The sequence below is a fragment of the Rhinolophus sinicus genome, linkage group LG11, assembly GCF_036562045.2.
Source record: "Rhinolophus sinicus isolate RSC01 linkage group LG11, ASM3656204v1, whole genome shotgun sequence".
NCBI lineage: Eukaryota > Metazoa > Chordata > Mammalia > Chiroptera > Rhinolophidae > Rhinolophus > Rhinolophus sinicus.
In genome coordinates, this window is record NC_133760.1 from 63,930,368 (window position 1) to 63,957,860 (window position 27,493).

Sequence of the window (27,493 nt, forward strand, 5' to 3'; positions counted from 1 at the left end):
TCTAAGATCTGCTGGAACATACAGAAAGAATAATGAATGATTCAGAGTGTATAAAAGTCACCAACAATTATGGTCTCAAATGATAGACACAGACTGAAGACATACAACACAAAATAAAGTGAAGCTAAAATCTAAGCAAAGAGGGAAAAAGAGAGAAAAAAATTGAAAGCTAACAAAAAGAAAACGACATATGTTAAAAGAAAAAAATTTGAAAGACAAGTTAAGCAGCTAATCGTACAATGAAGTCAAGGGCACCTTTACACACCCAGAGCCCAATATGGACACCAAAATCCACGGGTTCAAAATTTCCTCCCCCATGAACTAGGGTCCAAGAAAGCAAGGTCCATCACATATTAACCCAGGATGCATGCAATAAATAAAAGGATTTACTATTATTAAAATAACTTTTTATTGATTGTATCTGCTTATAAAATGTATTAAGGGTTCCTGCTTGAAAATACCGAGAATAATCTATTAACGTAATTTTGGTGTAATGCCTTCCAAAACATTTAACAGAAAGGAGTCTCTGTCTGTCCATCCATCCCTGCCCGCTACACACACACATACACATACAAATGTGCACATGTTCTTCTTTCAACATTTTTTGGCTCATCCTGTATAGAATTTTAAATCCTAGCATTTCCCTTCAACAGTAAACATTTTGCCACTTCATGAAAAATCATCTTCAAAAGCATCATCTATAATTGTACTGTTATTCCAGTAATAATACACGGTCATGAGGAATACATTCACAGGGCAGAGGGTTCGGAGCAAGTCCTTCTTTCCTATTCCCCATCCCCCATTTCCATTTCCCAGAAGTAATTCCTCTTATCAGTGTTTCAGCATTACCCTTTCAGGAATTTTTATACACATATATTTATACCTATGTAGAAAGGATACATAGTTATCATTTCAATTCTTTTCAACTTCTAGTTCAAACATACTTGTTCTTCTTTATATGTCCGTGCCTTCATGTGACTTTTGTTTTTTCCTGCAGTAGAAACTTGCTCTTGGGTGTCTGTGTATTTATTTTGTATACCAACAATGGGGACAATCTGTATTCGGAGATACTCTCCATTGTCTGGGTCAAAGCATAAATGCTGAAGGAGGCCAGGCATGTTCCCGGCTCAACCAACGGGATGATTCCACCCATGACTTTGAATCTTGAGAAGACAAAGGAAAGATTAAGGGACATTTAGAGATCCTGTACCCTGAGAGTCAAAAATCCAGCACTCGTAGGCATGATGCCAGCCGAGCAGCAACGCATCCAGACAGACCCTTCCTGGGATGTGTCTGTGATGTGTGCCCAATGGCTTCTTCATCGCCCTCGGTCCCTTCTGGGTTTTCAAGCCTCATTCTATAGACTTCCTTCCCTTAGATTCTGTGACTGACCTGGTAACTTTCCACTAAATCCCTTCCCTTGTTTCAGTCACCGGGACTGACTTCTGCTATTTGCAATCAAGAACCCTGGCTAATCCATCGGCCTTGGTAGAAGGGAATGTGTTTTAATTGCTCTGTCTTCTCTGGTGACTTTTCAATACAGAAATCTTTAAACACACATATCTAGGTTAATATACACAAAATTAAATGAATTAAACATAATTTCCCTAATTATTAAAACCCAAAATAAAACAACTTCTGACTCATCTTTAAGCAAGAATTCAGCATTCCTTTCCATCTCCTGCCTATCCAAATGTCCCAGTCTCTATGACCTTAACGTGGGGATATAAATCCCGTTCATTATTATAGTCTTTGACCAGAGGCCTTCTTTTTCAAAGAATACTTTTCAACTAATATTTTTGATCTTGTAAAAATAGATTTGTCAGTTATTTATATGTAAATTTGCATATTTAATGGTGTGTGGTCCTCACAGTAGTTATAAACTAGCTACAACTTTATTGTTCTCAAGTTGCAGAATTTGGTTTATATCTCAGAGTTCATCTCTGAATAGTCTTCTCACAAAAGGCACACTAGTGATTTATTCTTTGTAGCTAATTTATATCTGAGAATGTCTCTCTGCTGCCTGTGCACGTCAGTGTCCACTTGGCTGGGTATAGAAATCTCTGGGCCTACCTCTTCCCCATTCAATATTTAGTGCACTTTGCTCTGCTGTCTTCTGACATTCCGTGTTCCGCAAATCCTGGTGAGCCTGATTTTTGCTCCTTTCTGTGTATCAGGACTAGATCTAACTATATAAAACAGAAGACCCAAATAGCAGTGACCTGAGGAAAATACAGGTTTTCCTTCCTGTCATATAAAAGATGTAACCTATTCAGGGCTGTAATGGAGGCTCCATGTCATTAAAGAGATTAAGACATGGCTTCCATCCTCAAGGTCCCCAGGTGCCCGAGATGGACTGATGGCACCAATCTATGTCCTACACAGGAAGTAAAGGAAGGCAAGTGAAGGATAAAAGAGTGGGTGTACCAACTTAGTTGGCATCTTGAAAGATTTTCCAATGAGACGCGATTCAGCAGCTTGCAAGCAGAAATCTCACTCATCGCATGTAGCTATAGAGGAGGATGGAAAATTTAGCCTTGGAATTGGGTATAAGGCCACCAGGAGCAGAATAAGGTTGTCATTAAAAATGAAGAAGGGGAGAAGATGTGCTAAGTGGACAAATAACTACCTCTGCCACAGCAGATAAATTTTCTTCCTGGTGCTTACAGAATTTGTTTTTGAAAAGCATAAAAGTTTTCCGATCATATCTAAGAGTAACTTTTCTCATTAACTGAATTCAATTGATTTGCAAACCAAGGTCTTTTTTTGTTTCTATTTGGGTAGGTTTCCTTTTTACACTATAATTATTGCTTCTGTTTCTCACTGTATTCATTTGCTAGGGCTGCCATAATAAAATACCACAATCTGCATGGTTTAAACAACAGAAATCTATTTTCTCACAGTTCTGAAGGCTGGAAATCTAAGATCCAGATGTTGGCAAGGCTGGTTTCCTCTGGCTTGTAGATGGCCATCTTATCACTGTGTCTTCACATGGTCTTCGCTCTGTGTAAGTCTGTGTCCAAATTTCCTCTTCTTATATTGACACCAGTCGTACTGAATTCGGGCCCATCCTAATGACCTCATTTTAACTTATTTAACTCTTGAAAGATCTTATCTCCAAATGTAGCCAGTCCGTGGTACTGGGAGTTTGGACTACAATATACGATTTTTGGGGGGCACAATTCAGCCCATTACACTATCATTTTAGTGTTATTTTGTAGCACACCTAAAATCATCGGATTGCTCTCTTTTCTCCATCTTTCATATGTATTATCTTTCTTTCATCATCCTGTCTTGTTCCTCTTCCTGAGGAGCAAAGTGTTCCCTCCATATCACTGATTCAATTCTTCTCACCAATGCTTTACACAGAGATTTAATTTCCCTACGTTATTTTGGTTTTCCTTATATTTCATTCATGTTCTATTTAGTTCCCTCTGTATCTCTCCCAATTCCATTCTGATTGTTCCCCAGTAAGGTTTCATAGAAGCTACATACTGGTTGCACACAACCACAAAATCCCAGTAACGTTCAACAACAACAAGCACATATATTGGTGGCTGGCTGATCCAGGCTGGGCAGCTCAGCTGATCTTGGATTGATTCCACATGTCTGTCTCTCATCCATCTCCTGCGACCAATGCCGTCGTGGCAATGGCAGAGGCACAAGAGGGCATGCTCACGGGCACAAGCACATTTCAAGCCCCTACGGTGTCACGTGCTAACGATCAGCAAAACAAGAGCCCCAAAATCAAAGAGCAGGAAATATACTTCTCCCACTAAAGTGGAGGGAGGAGGAAAAATAATTTCGAATGATAATCTAATCTACTACACCATCTTGCATCTTTTGAGAAACCTATATTTAAGCCTCCTAAATTTTTCCTGTTTTGCTTTATAAAATTTTTCTCAAATAAATGCTCTTCTCTCAAACCCCAAGGTAATGCTCGTTTTCCCTTATGCAATAGAGTATTTTCACAGGACCCAGAGTGGTGGTGTTTTTGTTTTTCGGTTTTTGTTTTTTTAATCAAAATGGGAGGAAATCTATTCAGACCTGTTATTTACCACCAGACACTGTAGAAGGAATTTCCTCAGCATTGTGTCCACCTACCACTTTATTCTCCGTTAAAGTACTGACAGTTATTCTATTGAGATCCACTGTTGCAGTTAAGTCTCAGGTACATAACCTGTAGCTCAATTTGTATGTCTGGCAGGAGTTTCTCTAGTGCCCAGCTGCAGAAAAGAGATAGAAACTCCTCTTTCGCTGTCAGGGCCTCTGACGAAACTGAAGCATCACCCACAAAGGTAGCAATTTTTGTTTGAACAGGATAGGGCTTTAAAGACTTTATTCTGGCATGTACTGCTCCCATTGTTCTCCTTGCCCATAGCTGGATGAAAAAGTATGAAGATGTGTATTTCGGTCCATAGCGCTAAACTGCCCTCTGCAAAGATCATACGTTATTTTAAAGGAGCTCTCTGATACATACCAATAACACCCATGTTCTACTATCTTAACTGCCTGAAAATCTGGTCTTATTTCCTACCAGGTCTAGGCTAACCTAATGAATTTCTGGAGTCCACCCAGGCCCTTAAATATAGGGCTATGCTACAATCAGCCCAGGGATAAAAGGAAAGTGTTCTCGCTGAACCTCTCCTGAACTATTCCAGGAAGAAGATTGTCTAAAGATGAACAGAGCCCTAAGCAACAAAGAATCTTATAACTGCAATTCATACCAATGTATGTCTTAATTAGGTTGACTTCACTATCCAATTTAAGGAGTTTTTCTCTTCCTTCTGAGGTACACCAGAGGATCTCTGATCCAGTATATGAAAGGCCCACAGTAAATGTTTCTTATGTATCTTTACGTAAGAGGACCATAATAAATGTGCAATATATGTGGAATGAACAAACTTTGAATGTCAGCCTCTCAGAATATGCTCAGCACTTGCTGTTATAAAAACCATCTTATAATTTCAAAGGCAGTATGTTAAAAAGAGAAGTAAAATAACCTACAACAATATTCTGGGAAACAAGTAACAGCCCTTAAAATTCTCCAATGCCACAACACACTGTAGCAAAGGGCCTCTTTCACCAACCTCATTCTCCCTTTTTCCTTGTTACGCTGCACAATGCGGCTCGTCGATTTGATGTACAGGTGCCGGTGCAATTCATCTATGAGAACCAAGTGGAGGTTCATCTTCTTGCTGTGAAGCTCCAGCCTGAGGTCACTCAGTCCTTCCACCTGGAGCAAGGGGCCCTCCAAAGATTCAACTGCTGACACCTAAGACGGGAGAAAAATACAATTAGGTACAACTAAATAATCTAGCAGTATTATAAAGATGAAACTATTTTTTAAAAGACACAGTCAAAAGAGAGTTTATGAAGATGTTACAAGCATACGTCACACTTTGTAGAGTATAGCAGTCCCCCTTACCCAAGGTTTTGTATACGGCAGTTTCAGTTACCTGCAGTCAACCAAAGATATTAAATGAAAAAATCTCACAAATAAACAATTCAAAAGTTTTAAACTGTATGTTGTCCTGAGTAGTGTGATGAAATCTCACACCGTCCAGCTCCATCCCACCCAGGACGTGAATCATCCCTTGTCCAATGTCTCCAGGCTGTATATGCTTCCTGCCTATTAGTCACTTTGTAGCCGTCTCTGTTATCAGATCCCCTGTCATTGTACCGCAGTGCTTGTGTTCAAGTGACCCTTATTTTACTTAATGTCCCCAAAGTGCAAGAGTAGTGATGTTGGCCATTTGGATATGTCAAACAGAAGCTGTAAAGTGCTTTCTTTAAGTGGAAAGGTAAAAGTTCTCGACCTAAATAGGAAAAGAAATCATATGGTGAGACTGCTAAAATCTATGGTAAGAACAAATCTTCTATCCATGAAATTGCCTAATTTATAAGTTAAACTTTATAACAGGCATGTATCTACAGGCAGAAACATAGCACATATCGGGTTCGGTACTATCTGCAGTTTTAGGCATCCATTGGGGATCTTGAAACACATGCCCTGCGAATAAGGGGGGACTGTGGATAGGCCTCCTTCCGCCTTTGAAGGGTTTACCATCTAAGATAATGCGGAAGAAAACAATCTTAATGAAGACAAACACGAGGCAGCTAAAGTACCAAAACAAAGCCTAACATACAAGTTTATTCCCACACACCTTGCCTCTCAATGGACACAAGTAAAATGACCTCCCCAATTAAATGATTGTATCATTCATAGTCTCACAAGAACTCTATGTAGTAATGGTTTAAATCAGCTTTCAGAGTTAGCCTTTTAAGACTAAAGCTAAATAAAAGCACACTACACGTTAGTACTTACGTCTCATGATGATCAGAAATCAGAGCTTGGTTAGCCTCAGCCTACGTGTGTGTCTACATACAGTCGGTCTCTGTCTCACTCTTTCTCATGTATATACACACACACAGAGGCCGACAGAACTTTTACATAAATGCTACAAGTGGACAAAAACAGTCATCATCTCCCCTTGGCCTAATCCAGCTGGACAAAAGAAGTGGGAATTGAACAGCGACTAGAAAATAAACGATAGAGAAGGAGATACTCCTGGTATAAAGTGCAATTTGGGAGATTTTAAGACAAAATGGATTGGATGAATACAAATGGTGTCGGAATGCCCCCAACAAATGGAGAAAATGAGGAACTCGAGGAACCTGGAGCAACTCATTTTAAAACCAAAGTGATAACTGTAAAGGAAAAAAAACCAGCATGTACGCTATGACCCCATTTATGCATGTATACAGAGGGGGCCAAAAAAATGTATACACATTTTAAGAAAGAAAAAAACTATTAAAATCACACGGATGGTAACCACTTTGAGCACGTCTTGCAATTGCAGGCATCAAATGTGACTTGTATTCATCTTTTGTTATCGGTATATATTGCGTATTACAATTTTAATAGTTTTTTCCTTTCTTAAAATATGTATACATTTTTTTGTCACCCTCTATATAAAATCATGTCTTTAAGCATAAAGATCTCGTACACTTAAAAAAAAAAAACTTAAAGTGAAGAGTCTATTCCAGGTACTATTCCTTGGGAGAAAAGGGGGGATGGGTAGAGAAACATCAGGAATGCCAAAATCACAACAACAGAGAAGACATGACGGCAAGCTGAACGCAGAGGGAAAAGAACACCACCAAGCTCCCTTAAAGGATTCACGTGCTATGACTATTACCTGCTTAGGTTATACTTCTAAATATTTCTAATATGTACATATAGAGGCAATAACTAATAATTCTTCAATGTAATTATGTATATAAACATGCTTCTAAAAAATAAAGCATTTATACAAAACCAACAGATAATGAAAGCCGTGAAACATACTGGTGATAAGTGTTGGTCACAGATCTGTATCAACATACAGTCACTGAGGAGCTAGTGGACAGCGAACATGAAAAGCTTGGCAGCTGCCAAATGCAACCTGGCCTGAGATGGGGAGGAAAATGCAATGGCTTCCTCACAAACATATCACTTGTTCTGTGATGGGCTATAATCAAATGTCAGGAGCAAATAAGTTTCCTTGAGTTAACCAAGAAAGAATCAAGGATTGAGAGAGTGACAAGTGCTGGGCCCGCTCTGCCCTCTGAAGCCTGCCTGTTCATTTTCACGCTGCCCCTGCTCCAAGCGCCCCTGGGCCTTGTGCAAGCTGCCAGCTATTCCAAATGGAAAGGCAGCCTCACGAAATGACCAAAGTGTCCCCAAGGAGGAACAACAACAACAAATTCATTTACACTTATGCTCTAAAATGGATTTTAACTTGGGTCGCTAGCAGAGAAAAGAGGATGCATTAACCTTTAGTGACATCGAGATCTAGAAAATGAAAAATAATTTGGTAAACCACTGGCCCATCATGTAGCCCTATCCCTTAAGGTAATTAAATCCAGCTGAGATGTTTAAGCTGAAAAACCACCCACAGCACAGCCACACTTGGTTTGTTTGTAGGAATTTGCATGAATATTTTTAACCCAAGCAGCTCATGTTCCAAAAACAAAATTATATGGCAATGTCAAGTTTCAAAGCCACTTAACTATATATTTAATATAGGTAAAGCACTTAGCACGGTACCTGGCAGAGACTGAGTGCTCGCTGAAATTGTTTTTAAGAGAACCTATTTATTCTGTGGATAAAGAAGTCTCAGAAGGTGGTTTCAACATTTTCAATAAAGTGTTATTTCCTTCATAGACCCATTACAAGCATGTAGATGACAAACTTTCAGAGTATGTTCTTGTGACCCAAAATACAAGTACAATTAACACGCATACATAAACATACATAAACACACACACACACACACACACACACACACACACACACACTCACACATAATCAAGAGTAGGCTTAGAATTTCAAAGATTTGAAAACCTTACCACAAAGACAACAGAGACTAGAGAATAGTCTCTTCTGTACGAAAATACAGTGCTTTATCTTCTGGCCTTCATTTATTAGAAGTATTTACAAAACTGTAATTATAGAAGCTAGACAAGGTCACTGTCTTTCCCTAATCTAGCCTTACTAAGTGGTACTCAAACCAATTTGAAGAAACTAGTTGTCAGTACAAGCTTTGATCTCTAGAACATCAATTTAGAAACCTGGCATTTATCTTTGCTGGTTTTAAGTAGCCTGTACCGTAAAGTTTATACATAATGAAAAACTTGGTGAGGCAGCGGTCAACCCCGCAACCATCACTGATGGTCAATTCTGTTGTACTGTGGGGTCTGGTTTCCAGGCACTCACTAACCATTAAGGCTTCACTAGTAGAGAAATCCATCTACATTTAGAAATTAGCATAACCAGTAATAAAAATACAACTAAAGAGACTTTTTTTAATGTATGAGAAATCGTTGTTTTATAAATTATTTCACTGTCTTCTAAACTTAATGACTACACAGCACTTAAAAGAACACACTGATGAAACACCAACTTCTGTTCAAGCGATGCAGCTGGATCCAAGTAGACAGCAACAAAATGGTCTCACAGGTGAGTGGCTATGAGAAATGATCAAAACTGGGTTCACAGATGTGACACACAACACTGAATAATGTCACAAATATGTATTAGAATTATAGGGCAAGACGTAGCAGATGAAAGATCAAATAGACAACATACAGTTAACAGTTTGTTGGTAAATGCTCTCTATACATCAACTCACAAATAAAATATCATTCATTCTTGCCCCAAATGATCTCTTCTTTCACCTCCTAGAGTTCTCAGATACACCACACTATTTCTTGTGGCGGGTTACTACATAATGAGCCACCTAAACGTATATGGAATCTTTTTGACACATATTTTCAAAAATAATTTTTTGGGGGAAAAAGATACTAATAGTAGGGAATTTTTTCATCAAACACCAATTATTATCTAACAGAATATTGGTGTTCTACTCAATACAGTTGGAAACTGCTCATGTAGACAACAGAAATCTGTTTTGTTGTTGAAAACAACTATTCCATTTAGGATTATGAAAAGAAGCATACATTTACAAAATATGCTAACACATGATATTGAACAGGACAGCATGTTTTGCTATTAGAAACCTACCCATTAAGAAAACAGAAATTCCAAAAAAATATTGCCATAACTCAAAAAATAGGTCAAAGGTACTGTTAAAATGTACACAATTAAGAATCGCCTGGTATTTCAAAAAATTTTCCTCGAGATGAGACATAAGTCTACAACAAAATAAATCTTTGTAATTAGGAATGATAGTACCCATAAATTTTCTTCCCCAAATTTCTATTTCTCAATTTCATTTTAGTTTAAATTAGGAAATTATTATTTCATAGTTAAGTGTTTGTCTTCTGCCAGTCTTACTTAAGCTAATAGGTAAAAATATCTAGTTTGGGGCTTTAATATAAATAAATGAAAACGTTCTGGAGAACCACCAAAGTTGGCCATTCTCAACAACTGCTTCATTGAAGAAAATGCTAGGAAGGAAACTGCTGGTCTTTTTTATTTTTTAGTTGGGGAAGGTGAGCTACACAAAGGTAAATGACATTAGTAACTGTTTCTAAATAGAAGATTCAAGCCAAAAACAGAAGACTCTTAAGTATAAACAACAACAACAAAAACCAACCTGATAAATTAGCCATCTGCTAGCTAATGAAAATGCTTATTTTGGCAACAATATTCCCTAAGAAAGCAAATGTTTGCCATTGTGAACTCCAAAACAAACATTTCCTTCAGGACTCTGATAATTCAACAATGTTTTATCACTTCTCAATAGGTCAGTTTGTCTCCTTTAAGGAACCGTTTTTCTAGTAAGAGGACATAAACATTCTGAAAATGTTGCCTAGGCCCAACTTACAGAAGCAGTTAAGAGATATGAAATTAGACTATTCCAGAGAATTGATACCGTCTCCTTACACACACTCACACACACACACACCTGTATATACACACATGTGTGCGTATATATGACACATATATATGACATTATATATATATCACTATATGCACACATATACATACATGTTTTTGTGAATACACACATACAAACACACACACACACACAGAAGGTGCCAAAAAAAATGTATACACATTTTAAGAAAGGAAAAAACTGTACTAAAACTGTAACATCCAATGTAAACCGATAACAAAAGATGAATACAAGTTATGTGTATGCATTTTTTTGGTACCCCGGGTATATAGGACACGAGGAAAACAAACTTTTAAGACGGTGTAACTAAATAAGAACACCAAAAATCTTTGTCCACAAACAACAAAGAAACAACGCTGGGAACCCAGAAGAGGAAGCCATTTTAGGCTCCAGCAGGCTCAGCTCCGCGAATGACTGAAGGCCTCAGGGCTATTGACAGTTGGGTATTTAAGACAGACTTCCCAAGAAAGCCGCAGCAGACAAGGCCAAGTGCCTGGAGCAAGAACTCTCCCCCCTTTCCCCACTCCCCCCCCAGCCTGTAGCTAATCAACAGTGATCAAATCAAGTGATCAAAAATGGCCCTTCTGAAAATCAGCATGCTAACATAATATTGATCCGACCCGTTCGGGGACCCCTTCTCCCTCAGGAAACCTGATACCTATAATGCAGACTCAGCATGCGCTCCCCATGAAAAACAGGATGCTGTCTACCTCCATTCTCCCTTCATTACTGCCAGGGTTATTGCGTGTTTTTATTTAATAAAGCTTCATCAGCTCAAATGAAGGGTTGTTACTAGTTGAGCTAACAGCCAAATGATAATGCTCGGGAGAGATATCAGTGCTTGTCGGTGCATTAACAAAGAGAGGAGAAGGGTTGAGGTCAAGCACGTGTCAATGTAAATGAGGCGATATTAGGTACTAACGGCTTAATGCAATAGACTGCCTGGGAGATAATGGAATTTTCAGGATAAAGCAAATGAGATGAAGTTATTGATAAGTGAGTGAAGGGGAGAGAGCTAGAAGATAAAGCCCTGTCAAAGAAAAGGCCTTTTACTTGTGAATTTCATCTTCAAAGTATATCTCCAAATCTATCTTAGAAAACAAAACTCAAAAGAGATCAAAAATGTGACTTCTAGCTTCCTGAGAGATATCCTATTCCTGCTATGAAACCCAGACTCGTTCTAAAAGCGTACTGTTTTATTAAGTTATTCTTAAGCTTTCTTTGGAGTTCCCCCTTTATTTTTGTTTTCATTTTGTTTCATTTTTTTTCTTAAACATCAGGACACATTCTACCACAAATAATTCCCATATTCTATTAAAGCAAAAATCTTTTTTCCTCTTGTAAAGCAGAGAGGGGAAGCCAGATCTTCTAAGATATTCCATCAGCCCAAGCCCCACAGAATGACAGTATCTGAGAAATAACAGAATTTTCTATTGTGAGAGAACTTTAAAGGTAGTCATGACTGGAGTCCTGCCCCAATTTTACAGGTGAAAAAAAAAGGGAAGGCCCAGAAGTGCACTTTTTCTCCTTAACCTTTATTTTTGTTCCAAATTATCAAAGTAATATATGCTCAGTCTAGAAAACTTGAAAACACAAAGGAAAAAGATGATCCATATTCTCAATCATCAGATAAAATATTTTAAACTTCTTCAAATCATTTGCCACTCAAAATTTTTACAAAAATACTGTTATTTTTAAATACGCTTTTTTCACTTGGCAATATGTTGGGAACATCTGCCATCACTAAATATATGATTTTTAGTATTTTCATACCGTGTTTCCCCAAAAAGAAGACCTAGCTGGACCAGCAGCTCTAATGCGTCTTTTGGAGAAAATTAATATAAGACCCAGTCTTATTTTACTAAAGACCAGGTATAGTATAGTATAGTATAATATAATATAATATAATATAATATAATATAATATAATACAATACACTATAATACAATATAATACTCAGTTTTATTTTACTATAAGACCGGGTATAATATAATATAATATGCTTTTTGCTCCAAAAGACACATTAGAGCTGATTGTCCGGCTAGGTCTTATTTTCGGAGAAACACGGTACTAGTCTATGACATTATTCCACAAATGACCAAAACCAATTCTCTATACTTAAGTAATTGCTAATTATTTTTACTTCCTTAAATCTTACTGTAATAGTTATCTTGTATACGTATTGTTGAACACATGACAATTAAAAGCCTTAATTCTTTCCTTAATACAACATTCGAGAAGCAGAATTCCAGGTCCAAAGTTATGTATATATTTAGGGCTTCTGATGCATAACATCAAACTAAGAACCATTTTTGTTCTAAATGGACTTAAAATAGACCTGTCCACAATTACTTTCCTGATTAAATTAAATTAGACCCAACACCTTATGAGAAAGAGAAGACTCACAATTGCTTATGGAAAAAGCTCCCTTCAATTCTCAGTTCCCATCAGTGCTCCATAGAGAGCTTTAAAAACCTAGGTTTCTACTCCAGAATACAAGAAACCACTAGGAAAGATATTCTCATTTAACAAGTGTCCCAAAGTCACTTACATGTGTCATCTTGTTATTCTGGGACAAGAAAAAGTTACAGAACAACTCTCCTCTTAAAGAGTTGGCAAAGGACGCGTCTGAGAATCACTTCAGACTCACACTTAAATCAAGACAATTCACCCACACTGCAAGAGCCCCAAATCCATCAGAAACGCTCAGTACTTATATACAGCTCTTTCATAACATGAGCTATTAAAATCCCACAAAAGAACGTGAGAGCGATATGGCCTTCTTTTTTTTTAAGATCTAGGCAACCACAAGTAATTAGTACTGGGATGAATCTCCTAGAAAACCTACTTCTTTTACAAGCTCCTCCTATCTGGTCAAGCCAAGCAAAAGCTCAGGCCATCATCAAGTTGACAGAGAGGCCTCCCATGAACAACACACATTGTCATCCAGGGCAATTCACACATATCTAGAATCCTCATCTGGCCACAGACTGAGCAGTCAAAACCCTGCTCAAGCAAGTCCATTGTGAGGCTGAAGCCAGAATATGACGGAGTGTGTCAGCAAAAGACATGAATATTATTACTGACTTAGATCATTCCTCCTACAGACTGAAGTGTGTGTGCGCGCGCACGAACACACACACACACACAGTGATAATCTGATTAAAGCAACATGTATGCATCAGTGATGGAAGCACTAGGAGAGAAATGCTACTCCATGCAAAAAGGCCCAGACGACTGCCTTTTCTTTTCACCTCGCGCGCTCCGTGATATGACAATGACAACGCCACCCACACCGTTTTAAATTTGCATATCGCCTGATAGTTTGACAAGGCACTTTACCTGGACAAAATCTCATTTTTAGTCTCACAACCATTCCATAACATCCACAGAGTAAGAATTTGTATGTCCACTCCGAAGGACACTCAAACACAGGGAGGGAATAAGATTTATTTGCCTAAACTCACAGAACCGGTGGATGGTTCGATTAGGGCTGGAATTAAGACCGTCTGGCTTTTAAATGCCTCTTGTTTGCACTATACCTAGCCACCACCTGTCAATAAATACATTTTTGCTCCAATTTCAATCCACAAAATCCAGGCAATAAATCAAATAAGAACCCACAGGAAAGACGCAGGACTCAGCACCAAGATGACAGACAGCTCTGAAGAGTCCCAAGTCAGCCCCAACCTGAGAGCAGTTACTTTAAACGTCACACAGAATTCAGAGTGACCCAATACTCATGCTGTGAAATCAGAATAAAAGTCCAACACTCAGCAGCTCTATCCAGAAACTGCAATAGAGGAAGGCAACAAAGCAACATTTGTACATGCAATGGGATGTACACGCATGTGAACACAGCAATGGGATGTGTCTCGTCTGCAAATACTTGGTTTCTAACGACTGAGAGCTGGTGTGGAAGTCAAGGGCAATTAGTTTTGCTTTACTGCATAGCACGGGCTGTACCCTACATCAATGGCTCCAAATCTGTCTATGCATTGGAATTACCTGGAGAATGTCAACCACTGCTGAAGCTGGTGACCCACCCCCAGAAACTTCAATGTAATCAGTCTAGGGTGTGACCTGGGCTTTAGAATGCCTGAAGGATTCCCTAGTGCGCAGTCTGAGAATCACTGCCCCACAGCCAAGGGAGCCAATTGAGAATTGCTGAACCCTACGAAGTTTAGTGCAACAAAACAGAATTTCTATTAGCTTTGAAATAAAAGGAGCCACTGAGGAGCAGATCAAGACGCAAACGCAAAGGGAAAGAAAGCTCATATGATAACCTGCTGCCTATCAAACAGTGTGGCTTTTCGAAACCCAGGCCTCCAAAAACAAATCTAAATAAAAAGGGCATTGAGCAGCAAGATACATAGTGGCTACAAAGCCCTGTGTTTTTACTCTCTAGAAGAAAAATAAAGCTGACTACTAAGCCTACTCAATTTTGGACACAAAAACAAAGATTACTTGGCTCATACCTTTATTTTCAGCTTTTCTTAAATCTTTTTTGAAAAGAAGATGTAGGTGTTTGAGGTGACAAAGGGGTCCCCAATTGCTGTGAGAGGCAGCTACAGCTGACCACCCATCTAAATAGCAAACCATACTATCCCACCCCAGGACTCCTGGGCCCCTTTGTTTCATCACCATATGAGAGACAGCGTTTATGTTCATCTTCTGTCTCCCCTGCCGGTATGTGAGCTCCTTCAAGGTTAAGACCACCTTCACAGACACATGTACACCAACAACACAAGTGATCAACAATGGCGTCATCACAGCCACTTGTCTATCAAAACATGTGCCCGATTCTCTCCTGATTAAGTATTAGCACAGAAGGCGGCATCGGGCTCTCCATGGAACGTTCTACACTAGGAACAGATGGGCGTTAATGGCCGCTATTTCATTATTGATCGCTGATACATTTTTTTTTATCATGTTGTAGACAAATCAATATGGAATACTGAAACATTGTTGCAGAGTCACTGAACCACTTTCAGGATAAGCACAGTAAGTTCACAAGAATGTTCCAGCTCCTGAGAGTCATAGCGTTTTTCACTTCCATCCCATTTCCAGAGTCAGAATGAGAAAAAAATAGTGAGATCTCAGAAACTTCCAGGCCAGATGAAAGGGATATGTTTTGGCCCCTTTTTGTCTTACTTGTGCATTCATCATTTGATAGTGGCTGCGTGAGCACCCCTTCCCTATCCACCGTCTGAGATAAAAATTGTCTGTTTCCTAACGACACAGTTTTCCTGGCACCAAGAGACACAACCTCATTGGGCCATTATCTAAGCACTCACAGAATAGTTTAACATCAAGTGCTCTAACACTAAAACCAACAGTTTTGATGAGCATCCTCCAACAGTGAACTGGCTTAGATCTAATTGCCACATTCAGCAGAATAATACATTTAATTAGGAGTAATTTGACAACAAACTGATCTTGGACAGTTTACCAACAAATCACACTGCTCCCAGTTAGACAGCCAGTGGGTACCCTATGGTCATGTACTTGATGGAGGGTAAAGAGATCACTGATCACTGAATCTGAAATTTGACCATGCCAAATACCCAAAACAGCCTTCTAGAACTTTGAGGTCTCAATCATCCAGATGAGGCTTGTTTTCGGAGAAAAATCCTATCTCTGCCTGCAGTAATTCTTTTGAATACAATGGAGAATAGTCTTGCATTCTGTCTGTCCAAGGAATTAAAAATGCTTAACTTGCGAGCCCTACGTCAACTCTTTTATCAGCTCAAAACAAGTCCGCCTCAGAACATTTTTTGAGATTGTAACATGGGAGCCATCACCACATCCTTTCTTACAGTATCAGTAAAAACAATCAATTGATTATAAATAACACTTCTAAGCACTTAGCATGTATACTGTGACCACTTCACACGTATAGCTTAATTATCACTTAATCCCTTCCACCACCTTTGGGGGGTATATATTATTTCAACGCCAACTGTCAGCAAAGGCAAATTAAATAATTAGTCCCAAGTCATCGAGCTAGTCAAGTCAAAGCTGGACGTAAGCACAGGTCCATCTGACCCACAGTAAGACCCATGCGAACACTCACAACCTTGAATGTTTGAAAATATTACAAACATCCTTTTATTTATTTTTTTTTTAATCATAGGGACTTAGAAAACTACGCAACGAAATGGCTGCCTTCCTCTCTTTATCCCAGATATGGCCACGTTCTCAGTGTAAGTGATTCCTCCACACCGTTCTCTCAGCAAAGCACTCTGGGATCCTCTGGGAAGAGGCAGCTACATAAATATAAGTTATTATTATGATTGTCATAATAATCTTTATCTGACTATACAGCAGCTATGGATTCGTTTTTAAAAGGTGTATAAAAAAAAAGACAATATGATTAAGAGACATTCAAAATCTCTCCAATCTCAGGAAGACTTAGAAACGAAAAAATTATTTTAGTCACAAGCCTTGCGACTGTCAGCTAAAGTGCCTCAAAACTCCTCGCACTGGCTTGGTTCCCACTGATTGAATGCAATTATGAATTGACTTCTATGGGTTGATAAATCAGAACTTGTGTAAGTGGTTTTCAAAGCTCATCTGTGCAATTTTAGTTTGATGCAGACTTCCACACAAATTTTCCTTAAAAAAAAAAAAGAAGAAAGTTCATAAAAATGTTAACTATCATGAAATACCTTCCTGGTGAGCTCATGCCACTGGGAAGAAGCTGCCATTCTTATATTAATAATTCTTCCCAGAATTAATCAGTCATTGTACATTAAAACCAGCAGCTGGAGTGTTTTGAGTGATAATGAAACCTGTAACAAGGCATCTTCAGCCGTCTTTTCAAGACAATAAGGGAATTAAAATTTCAATTTAAATGCAGAGGTTTGAAACACGCTTCACTGGCAAAATTACTTCAATTAATGTGAGTGGAATACAAAGGACAGACTGCAGAAATGCGATGCAGCAACCAGAAATTATGTCATTAATGTGCGTGCATCAACCCAGCACAATGACTGCAAAGGTCTCATTTAAACCATACCTATCACGAAGCTACAGGCTACAATATAAATCAAGTCTCTGATTCCAACGTGACGGATACAGGCGCCTTGTTGGATCACGTTGAGCTTTTTGTAAGTTAACCACAGCTGTTTACCTTGAAGAAGGAAACAAAAGGCCATGCCTATTTGTAGACATTCCCTGTCATGACAATTTAATTACTTTATGCAATAATCAGGTTATTATATCAAAAGGAGAAATAACTATTCCATCTAGGAGCCAAGGCTAATGCTATCAGACCAGGCTAATGGTGAAGCAGGAACTGCAGGAGCTGACAAGAGCCATGGGTCACCACTGATTTATTTACTCTGGATTTATTAACCTGAGTAGGGATTAAATTACTGGGCATCTGCCTGAAAATAAAAATGCAAAATCTTCTGTTAAATGAATCCAAGGAAATCAGAAGGTTTTGAAAGACTGGATTATTTTGTCTTCACTTTCCTCTGATGTCTTTCAGCAAAGGTTTCCATTTGGACCCTGCAGATGCCTTAAGCAGATTTCACTTCTAAAAGCACATAACCATGGGGAAAGGAAATGTGATTATTTTTTCATATGAAGTCCAATGAAAGAGCAATTATAGACGGTACTATTCACTCTTATAGACAAAAGGCCAAACTGAAGACTATTTCCGACCTTTTAAGCACACCTTACATCCTACCTCCATTAAATCTTCATTGTATATTAGGATATGCTAACTCCCCAAATCATGCAAAGCAACTACCTCATCTGGAAAAATGGGGATGATATCAGAAACCTATTTCTCACAGGGTTGTTGAGAGAATTAAATGTGTTAATAAAGGTACCATACTTAAAATGGTACCAGCACCCAGCGATGCTCAATACATATTATTATGATTACTATTTTTGTTGTTCATTTAAATATTGCAAAAAGGAAAGATTAGAAACTAGAGAAGCTTGCCATTAAAAACAAAAACAAAGAAAAAGAAAAAAAGGAGGAAAAAATTCAAACCAGAGCTCCTAGAGAGAAATCGCCTTTTCTGTTTAGTCGTATGAAAATCTTTCACACAGTTACCCACATGGCTAATGATCTATGAACTGTGACTATATGAAGGACACTATGCTAAGTACAGGACAGACAAAAATAGGGAAGATAAAGCCCCTGCCATCAATGACCTACCATACGAACTAAAGCAATGTTACAATAAAACACACGCAGCTTATGGAAACCAAAAAAAGCATCTATTCACATTTAGTACACAAATACACAGATTTTTTTTTTTTAAAGTACCTAATTACCTGGGACATTCAGAGACTTGATGAAATTTGAACCAAGTCTTAAACAATAAATCATAATTTTCCAGGCGGACAAGATTGGGATTAGTTTCAGGGAAATATATGATAAATTAAAAAAGAAAAATCTATTGCATCCCTATATATCAGCAACAAATAACTAGATATTATAATTAATAAACCCATTATTTTTAAAAAACAAAAAATATGATACTCAGAAATAAAACAAAATATATGTCATACAGTATCTCTAAGAAATGCATTACTAAGCATTATGGTAAAGCACATAAATGAAGACTTCAATAAATGAGAGACATACCCTGTTCACTGCAAGATTTGATATTACAAAAATGAAAGTCTCTTAAATGTAATCAAAATCCCATCACATTTTTTGTGGAACTTGACAAGCTGATACTAAAATTCATATGGAAGAGTAAAGGGCCAAGAATAGCACAGACAATTCTGAATAGCAAGGTGAGGGAATGTCTTCACCTGCTATCAAGATATATTATAATATTATAGTAATTAGAACAGCATGGTTTTGGTGCAGATACAGATGAGATGAACTGAACAAAATAAAGAGCTGAGAAACCGACCCACGCACATGTGACAAGGTGGTATGTGACCAAGAGGGCATTCAATCAGTAGGAAGTGGATTCAGTAAATGGTCTGAGCCAAGTGGCTACTTATAGAAAAAATAAAATTAGATCCCCAGTTCATACTATATAAGAAAATAGATTCTAAATGGATTAAAGACGACAACATATATTCTCATGACACTGGAATAGAAAAAAAAATTTCTTAAAATAAAAAATCACATCACAAAGGAAAAGGGAGAAATTTTATGTGTTAAATTTTAAAACTTCTTTATAACAAAAGACTTCATAAACCAAGTAAAAAGATATATCACCAACTGAGAGAACAGATTTACAATCCATCTAACAGACACAGGATTAGTATACAGAATATATAAAGAACTACAAGTAGAAAAAAAGGAACTGCTGAAAAGTGTATCTCATCTACTCACCCTTGTCTGAAAGTGACTGGTCTTCCTTCCTACCCCACTCCCTAGGCTCCCCACACCCCCCAACCACAGAGTTTTAGTTAGAACTGACCATCACAGTACCCAAGCTGGCCCAATCTAGATCCTACACCTGTATTTCTGAGTTAGAAAAAATGATTATTTTCCTCTGCAAAGCTGAAGAAATGAAGGCTACAGCCTCCACCGCTTTTTCTCCTGCCCACATGTGGAAGAAACATCCATGGGAGAACAATGAAGAAAACAGGCCAAAGAACATACCAGTGGCATTCCATATATACGCCTGTCCTTTCAGCAGGTTGGTTACATGAGTAAAGCAATTTTACCTAAGCTAGCTATGGTTAGACTTCTGTAACTTGCAACCAAGAATTTAAAGAACTATTTAATGAGACCCTTAAGAAAATGGGTCAAAACAAGGACAGTATTCCTTAGCGATTAGCTCTTAAGTACTAACTAGCCCTTAAGTACTAAGACCATAAAACAGAAATCCTAAAAGCAATATAACGAACACAGAAATAAATTCTAACAACCCATTTTTAACATATGGCACTTATTTAAAAGCAGGCCCATTACAAAAAATCGTGATTCAGATGTCTATATGCTAACTACATATAAGCTCATCTACTCTGATCACCGAATCTTGATAATTGAGCACATGTATGCATTCCTAAGGCACAAACCAAGAGTAAAGCTGAAAGGTGACTGTTTTTTCTGTAGACACCCTATGGTCATTATTCAGGAAGATGTCACTATGAACAAGATATTGAAAGTAGCCAATGTCCAAGAGGAGATCGTTATTAACCTCCTCCTGCTGTGGAAACTGACTCCTCACTCTTATCACATGACCAGGTTTTGATATATGATAGAATATCATGGCACAGCTCACTTCTAGGTTACCAAACCTCCTTACAAGCTTCTTATTAAGGACTTACAGCAAAATTCTTCTTGAAAGTCGAAATGCATTAGAACCACTGAGAGGATTTAACCTGTTTCTCCCGATTCCTCTCGGTGTTTTTCCGAGTGTTACAGCCAATCTAATATGGTAAAACAAAGATAAAGGACTTTGACCTATCATGAAGAAGAAAATCCCAATACAGCCCATCTGCTACTGAGAGCTTCTGTAGTCCTCAGACAACTCTGAGTGAGATGGAAGTGGGGTGTTCAAGTGAAGTGGGGAAGGAGATAGAGCAGCCCTCTGAGGGCGCCGGGCCCTGGGAAAGTTAGGGTTATAAGAGAGCGAGATGTGTATATTTTATCCATCTTCTTGATGCTCGGCCACACGCACTACCGGTTGCAACCTTCTCTGAATTTTCATTTCTAATTCAAAAAGTAGTAGAATGGACTAAGATAGATGCTACAGGCTAGGCTGGGCAGTACTCTTGCTTGACCAAGTTACTTCCAGAATTGTTCTCCCCAAGTTATTTTCTTTCTTGTCAATGTAAAAGAAACAAAACAAACAAAAAAACATGGTCCCGATGTAAAACTACTTTCAAAGAATTTGCAGAATATCAAGTGTATACATGTCCTAAAGTTCTCGTGCATGCAGATTTCATTCTTTAAAACGGGACTTGTTAACTGTCTTCCTCTGAAGCTAAAACACCTCTCATGACTATTGCAATGTGATTAAATACTGATTTCTTATCATACTTCCTGCCATTGCCCCAAAGGCAGACAACACATAAATAATAATTGTCTGCCATTTCAAACACTGGAATTAGGAAGAGAACCAGCCAGGCTTCACCTGCAAGGGCTCATGAACCCCAAGAGGGCAGTCTGTCACGTGCAATGTGAATTACAGAATTCAGAGAGAACAAGAGGAATGTTTCGCTACCTCAGCAGAAACGGCCGTGCGCGCACGCGTGTCTCTTACCAGCATGTCGGTGGCACTGAGGTAGTGCTTGTTGGACATGCACTGTTCCAGCTTTTGGGGCACCTGCTTGATATTCTCAATTTCATCCAGTAGGTTCAGGACATGCTTATGTTCAATTCCTTCAATCCACAATTTCCGAAGCTCATCCCGTTTGCAATGCAACAGCATCTTGCAGGAAAGCAGGTTCTCTTTGACCTACAACAAAACAGATTGGGTCTTGGATGAGTCCCAAGTGTTGCCGGCCTACACCCATGATCTGGTCAGTGTTCTTCATCGGGACTTCCGTAAGTAACAGGTCCTCGTTCCCGCTCCCGTTTATTCCTCTTGGTTGGTCTGCTTCGCAAATTCTAATCCTGGTTCTGACACTGACTCACTCGGGTACAGCTCCACGGCTCTGTGTCTATATTTGCTCTCCTGTGAAATGAGAAAACTACACTAACAAACCCTTGAGTGAGACTAGAAAAAATTACTTTGGATATAAAGCACTGTGAAAACAGGCAGTACCACACTGGTGTTACTATATCTAAAAGGGGAATGACTGACATGAGAGTCCACGCTACTGTTTCTTCCCCATTCTTTCTTGAGTATTTCCTAGTCAGCTGATAGGTCACTTGGTCCGTCCTTCTACATCAAGAACGTCAGACGAACTTCACAACCAGGGAACTGGGCATTCATCTCAACTGACTAAAAGGAACCTGAGGTCAATTTCCAGAAAAGAGTCGACACATTCAGAGAGAACCTCGAAATAAAAGGAATTAGAACACACCAAGGATTTTTTCTCATGTATTCTGATTTTTAGATATTAAATAAGACAATCGCAAGCATTCTCATACATCTGCACAGTTTAGTGACAAGCACAGTCACAACTTAACAAAACAGGAGGAGGAGGGGGAGCAGGGAGGGGCAGTCACAATGTACATGATGAGGACATCTTCATTTCTCACCCTAATTTAATTTTGACAACATGGAAAAATAAAAAGATAAAAAGAAAATAAACTGTGAAAAATGACCTTTTACAATTCACAGACTACTGTCATATACTTTTGACATTCCTCACATGTATTTTTATTTGAATTAAAATTTATTATTTGTTTAAAGTCTTATTTTGGGGGTTTGGGGGCTTATGCATGAACACATCTCCAGCATACCATCTGATGAGCTTTAGCAAATCCATACACCTAAAAGAGCCAAACTATCAATGTATAGGTCGTTTCCATCACCCTAGAGAGTCTACAACGTTCCTGATAACTGAAAATCTGTCATCTTCTACAAGATTTGGTGTGGTGGCACACATACTGACGCTATATTTCTGGTGACTCTGAAGCTAAATTTCAACATTTTTCCAAGATGGAAAATACAAAGACAGAACGCTAAGATTAGAAAGTTTCTTGAGAAAGCATCTCATCTATTCCTACTTTAGGATAATACTTTTATGATATTTTGCAACGTAAGAAGAGCCCTGATGGGGCTTAATGGACTTATTGTCAGTTGCGGGGGGGAGGATGTCAGAGACTCCTCTGAAAATCTGTTGAAGATGGTCCCAATTACCTGTCCTCCTTCCTGAAATCCCAACAAAGTGATAGCAAAAGAATGTTTTTTAAGCACAAAACACCAAGAAAAGAAAGAGAACGGCAAATAAAAGATGGCAACAAAACTTTGGAAGGTGGCACAATGATGGACAGTGGGCACTAAATGAGCAGAGCTGAGGACCCTGAAAAATCTTAGCCTGGAGTGGGGTTTGCTAACACTGAAAAGGAGGTGTGAAGAATCCTAAGGGATTAAAACTTTCTATAAGGAGTATTTTGACAGGTAATTCCCTCCCCCCAGTAATGGCTAAATAGGAGGTTTAGGATCTGAAGAAACTGAATCAGAAAGGATCTGGACCAGGAAAGGCCAGATACGGCTGAGGGGAGGGTACGAGGCACTGGGTAGAAAACAGGAGGGAGAATTCCAAGTGTGCTTCTGGAACAGGAAGATGCTCAGTCCCCTCCAGGCCACCACTCTCCTTCCAGGGTTGGCTCCAGTAACACTCAGCTTGACTTTTAATTCCAACACAGGAAACTTATGGCTTTCCCCCTGGCAAAAGTGACCAAGATAGTGACATCTGAGGTTTCACCAAGGTAACGGCTGGGTCCCTGTCCAAGCATCACTAGACAAGCCCCATAACATGCTCTGAGCTTCCCATCAGTTTTGTAGTACCTCCCTCTTACATACAAATCATGAGCCAAGGATCACAGACAGCCAAGGAAAGCCTGCAATGTGGAAAAATAGGAGGCAAAACAAACAGAAAGAAAAAACTACTGGAGGGGAGGGAGGACCCAACAATGCAGGAAACGGTTTTAAAATAAAAACTATAATTAATATCCTTAGACAAAAATAAGAAAAGATAGGGGCCGGCCCGGTGGCTCAGGTGGTTAGAGCTCCGTGCTCCTAACTCCGAAGGCTGCCGGTTCGATTCCCACATGGGCCAGTGGGCTCTCAACCACAAGGTTGCCGGTTCAATTCCTCGAGTCCCGCAAGGGACGGTAGGCTGTGCCCCCTGCAACTAGAAAATGGCAACTAGACCTGGAGCTGAGCTGCACCCTCCACAACTAAGATTGAAAGGACAACAACTTGACTTGGAAAAAAGGCCTGGAAGTACACACTGTTCCCCAATAAAGCCCTGTTCCCGTTCCCCAATTAAAAAAAATATATATAAAATAAAATAAGAGAAGATAGTCCAAAGAAATAAGAACAGGATGCTTCAAAAAAAAATTCAATGACAAACAACTCTTCAAAATTAAAAATTTGATTTTTAAAAAATCCAATACAAAGACTAGAAGATACCATTCAATGAATATCTAAAGAATAAAACATAAAAAAATAAGATATAGGTAACAAGAAGATAAAAGAAAATAAGGGGATTGATACAAGAGATTCAATACTTGCCAAAAAGGAGTTTCAGGGGAAGAAAAAAGAAAAACATGAAGTGGATAAAATACCAATAAAATAATAAAAGAAAATTACCCAGAACAAAAGACATCGGTTTTCACAAATACTCGTAGACACAGACAATAGTTTAGCGGTTACCAGAGGGCAAGGGGGGAGGGGGTTGTAGAAGAGGGTAAAGGGGGTCAAATATATGGTGATGGAAGGAGAACCAACTCTGGGTGATGAACACACAATGCAGATGATGTATTACACAATTGTACACCTGAAACCTATGTAAATTTATTAACAATTGTAACCTCAATAAACTTCAATTAAGAAAAAAGACATTACTTTTCAGACTGAAAAGGCACATCAAGTGTTCAGACAACGGAGTGAAAAAAAGACCCAAGCCAGAGCACATTATCCTGAAATGTAAGAACACAAGAGATAAAGAGACAACTGCTTAAAAGCTTTTTTTTGGGGGGGTGGGGGGTGTAGGGTGAGGAGAACAGGAACAAGACAAAGATTGTGAATCAGAATGTGTATCAGACATGCAAGCTCTCGAAAAATAACCTTATATGCACCATATCTCAGCAAGCTACTGCAGAGTCTGCTCCAGCAATACAAGAGAAAAACAGAAGAAACCAAGATCCAGGAAAGGGGGCCTGGGTGCTCCAATGAAGAAAGGCAACAACAGTATTCAATCACTATCTCCAAGGAAACAATAAAAATGACACAAACAAAAACAGGATGCCGGGAGGCTAAGCTGTAAATACTTATGTAGTTATAATCAAGTAAGCACTCTCAACTTAACCTTGAACTAAGGTGCAGCTATGGACAGAGGGTGAGAAGAGAAGATAGGGTAGAGTGGGAGAAAGCGGGTGAAAGTGACTGAATCCTCACCTTCCATAGCTGGAAGTTCATATGTAGTGTCAAAAATAGAAAACTCAAGAAAAACTGTATAAACATATTACTTAGAAATATAGACATAGAAATATTAGAAAATAAAAACTGAAAGAGTACAAGTCAGTGCCTCTGAAGTGTTGGAATTGGGGCTGGGATACGATGAGGTAGTGGGGTGCTGGTTTTTATCAGCATTTGTAGTTTTATTTGATGTTTTGAAAACATTTCTCCAGGCCATTCCCAGATCCTCTTGGAGGTTTTTTGATCTCTGGGTTAAGAACACTACGTATTCAATCCATTACATTTTAAATCTTAGTTAAAAATCTTAGAATTTGATTTCTGACATTCTAGTTGGTTCTTACAAATCTACTTGGTCCCTGTGAATCTCAGCTTTTTCCTCTGTGTGTAATGGTTACTATGGAAACAGTTAAAAACACATTTTATGTCATACAACGCCCAACAAGGCTCGATCACCAGAGTAGGGGATAAACTTACAGAGTATCGGTAAAGCTGTCTGATTGGAAAGAAGTCCATGGCCTTTCACACTAAGATACACAAAATGTAACCAGCTCACTTCCCAGCTTTGCTTAGTACACGAAGGGAAAACGAAAAGGAAGGGCAGCATTGGGGAGGGAGGAGATGGTATCAGGCTGTGTGGAAAATGAACATTGCTAAAATGAGTCCCTACACTGAGTTAGTTAGCTAAAGCTGCAGACATAAGAAGCTATGAGAACTTTTCATACTAAACTTCCCTGAGGCTTCGGTTTTTCTTATTAGAAAGTCACAGTCATGAAGAAATGTTATTTTAAGAGTTGGGATATGGGGGGGCGGAGAGAGATATGAGTCAGCAGTAACAGGGAAGAAATACCAAAATCTCAAAAACATTATGCTGAGCAAAAGAAGCCAGATGCAAAGGAACACATACTGTAAGACTTCTAGAACAGGCAAAAATAATCTATAGTGATAATTACTTCGAACAGGATGGGGAGGCAGGAATTAAAAGCAAAGAAGCAGGAGGGAAAACTCGGGGGTGATGGTAACCCATTCGAGGACATACACATTTGCCAAAACTCATTGAACTTACTCTAAAAATACTACATTTTATTGTGTGTAAGTTATAGCTCAATGAATATGATTCTTGAAACAGAGAGGGGGAGAAACAGGACTATATCCATCAATGAACAGTGACATCTAAATTGAGAGAGGTACCAAATTACACATTTATTTCTCAAATGCTCGTTCTACTGCTATAAATGTAGTGACAGCATCTTTATTTCATTCTATTTATCAAGAGATTTAAAAATGAAAAATTATGTTACTCTCTGCTTCTTCCTTAAATAAATCCAGGACTACTCAAGCTGTTGAAGTCATGACATCAAAACCCAAGTATAGAAATCCTTCCTCAAACACAAGTTCCTTTGGCTTCCTGAGAATTCCAGTAACTTCACAACTACTCCTGATCACGGGCCCAGCAACGGCAAGAATTTCAGTTTTAAAATATAAGACCTGCAAGTCACTTTAATTAGCGACTATTAGAAAGAGAGAAAATAAGGAAAACAGGGCACAGGAGGTTATTGTGAATAGACAGGTGAGATGATACAGATTTTTGCAGTGCTGCCTGGGAAAGATAGTGGAGGAAAACTAACCGAGGCCTCTGAATAATACTGTGGTAGCATTTGGTAGAGGAGGAACAGAGACATGCAGGAGAGGCTGATGGATACAGGTGTTGGGGGGGGGGGGGGCTCGGGGAGTGGAAAGCCGTAACTTTTAAGTCATAAAATCAGACAAGCACTGAATGAGGCTCAAGACTAAAGGGGGGAAATGCCTTTGAATGCGCCTGTTACGTACAGGCAGTACAAATATGCCAGCACCTCACTGAAACTAAACTAGAAATCTCCTGAAAAGCTCTCCATGTATAAGGGATGGTAAATGAAACTTAATATAACAAATTATTCCTAATTTTAAAAGTACAACATATCGTGATGTTTTCTGTTTTTTATAGTCAAATCTACATATCAGTGTTTTCCTGATGTAAATGTCCACCCATTTTTTCCATTATCTTATAAACTACCTAGA

The 27,493-nt window shown here is 38.7% G+C and overlaps 1 protein-coding gene across 1 annotated transcript in view; it reads right to left on the reverse strand.

Annotated features, from left to right (window-relative positions):
• The window catches only part of EXOC4 (exocyst complex component 4), a 635,560-nt gene that overhangs the window by 582,987 nt on the left and 25,080 nt on the right, over positions 1-27,493 (reverse strand). The window contains exons 3-4 of the mRNA XM_019750984.2: positions 21,605-21,799; positions 5,091-5,275 (exon numbers count right to left, since the gene is read on the reverse strand). Coding sequence (XP_019606543.1) covers positions 5,091-5,275; positions 21,605-21,799 — 380 coding nt within the window. The remainder of the gene's footprint in view (positions 1-5,090; positions 5,276-21,604; positions 21,800-27,493) is intronic.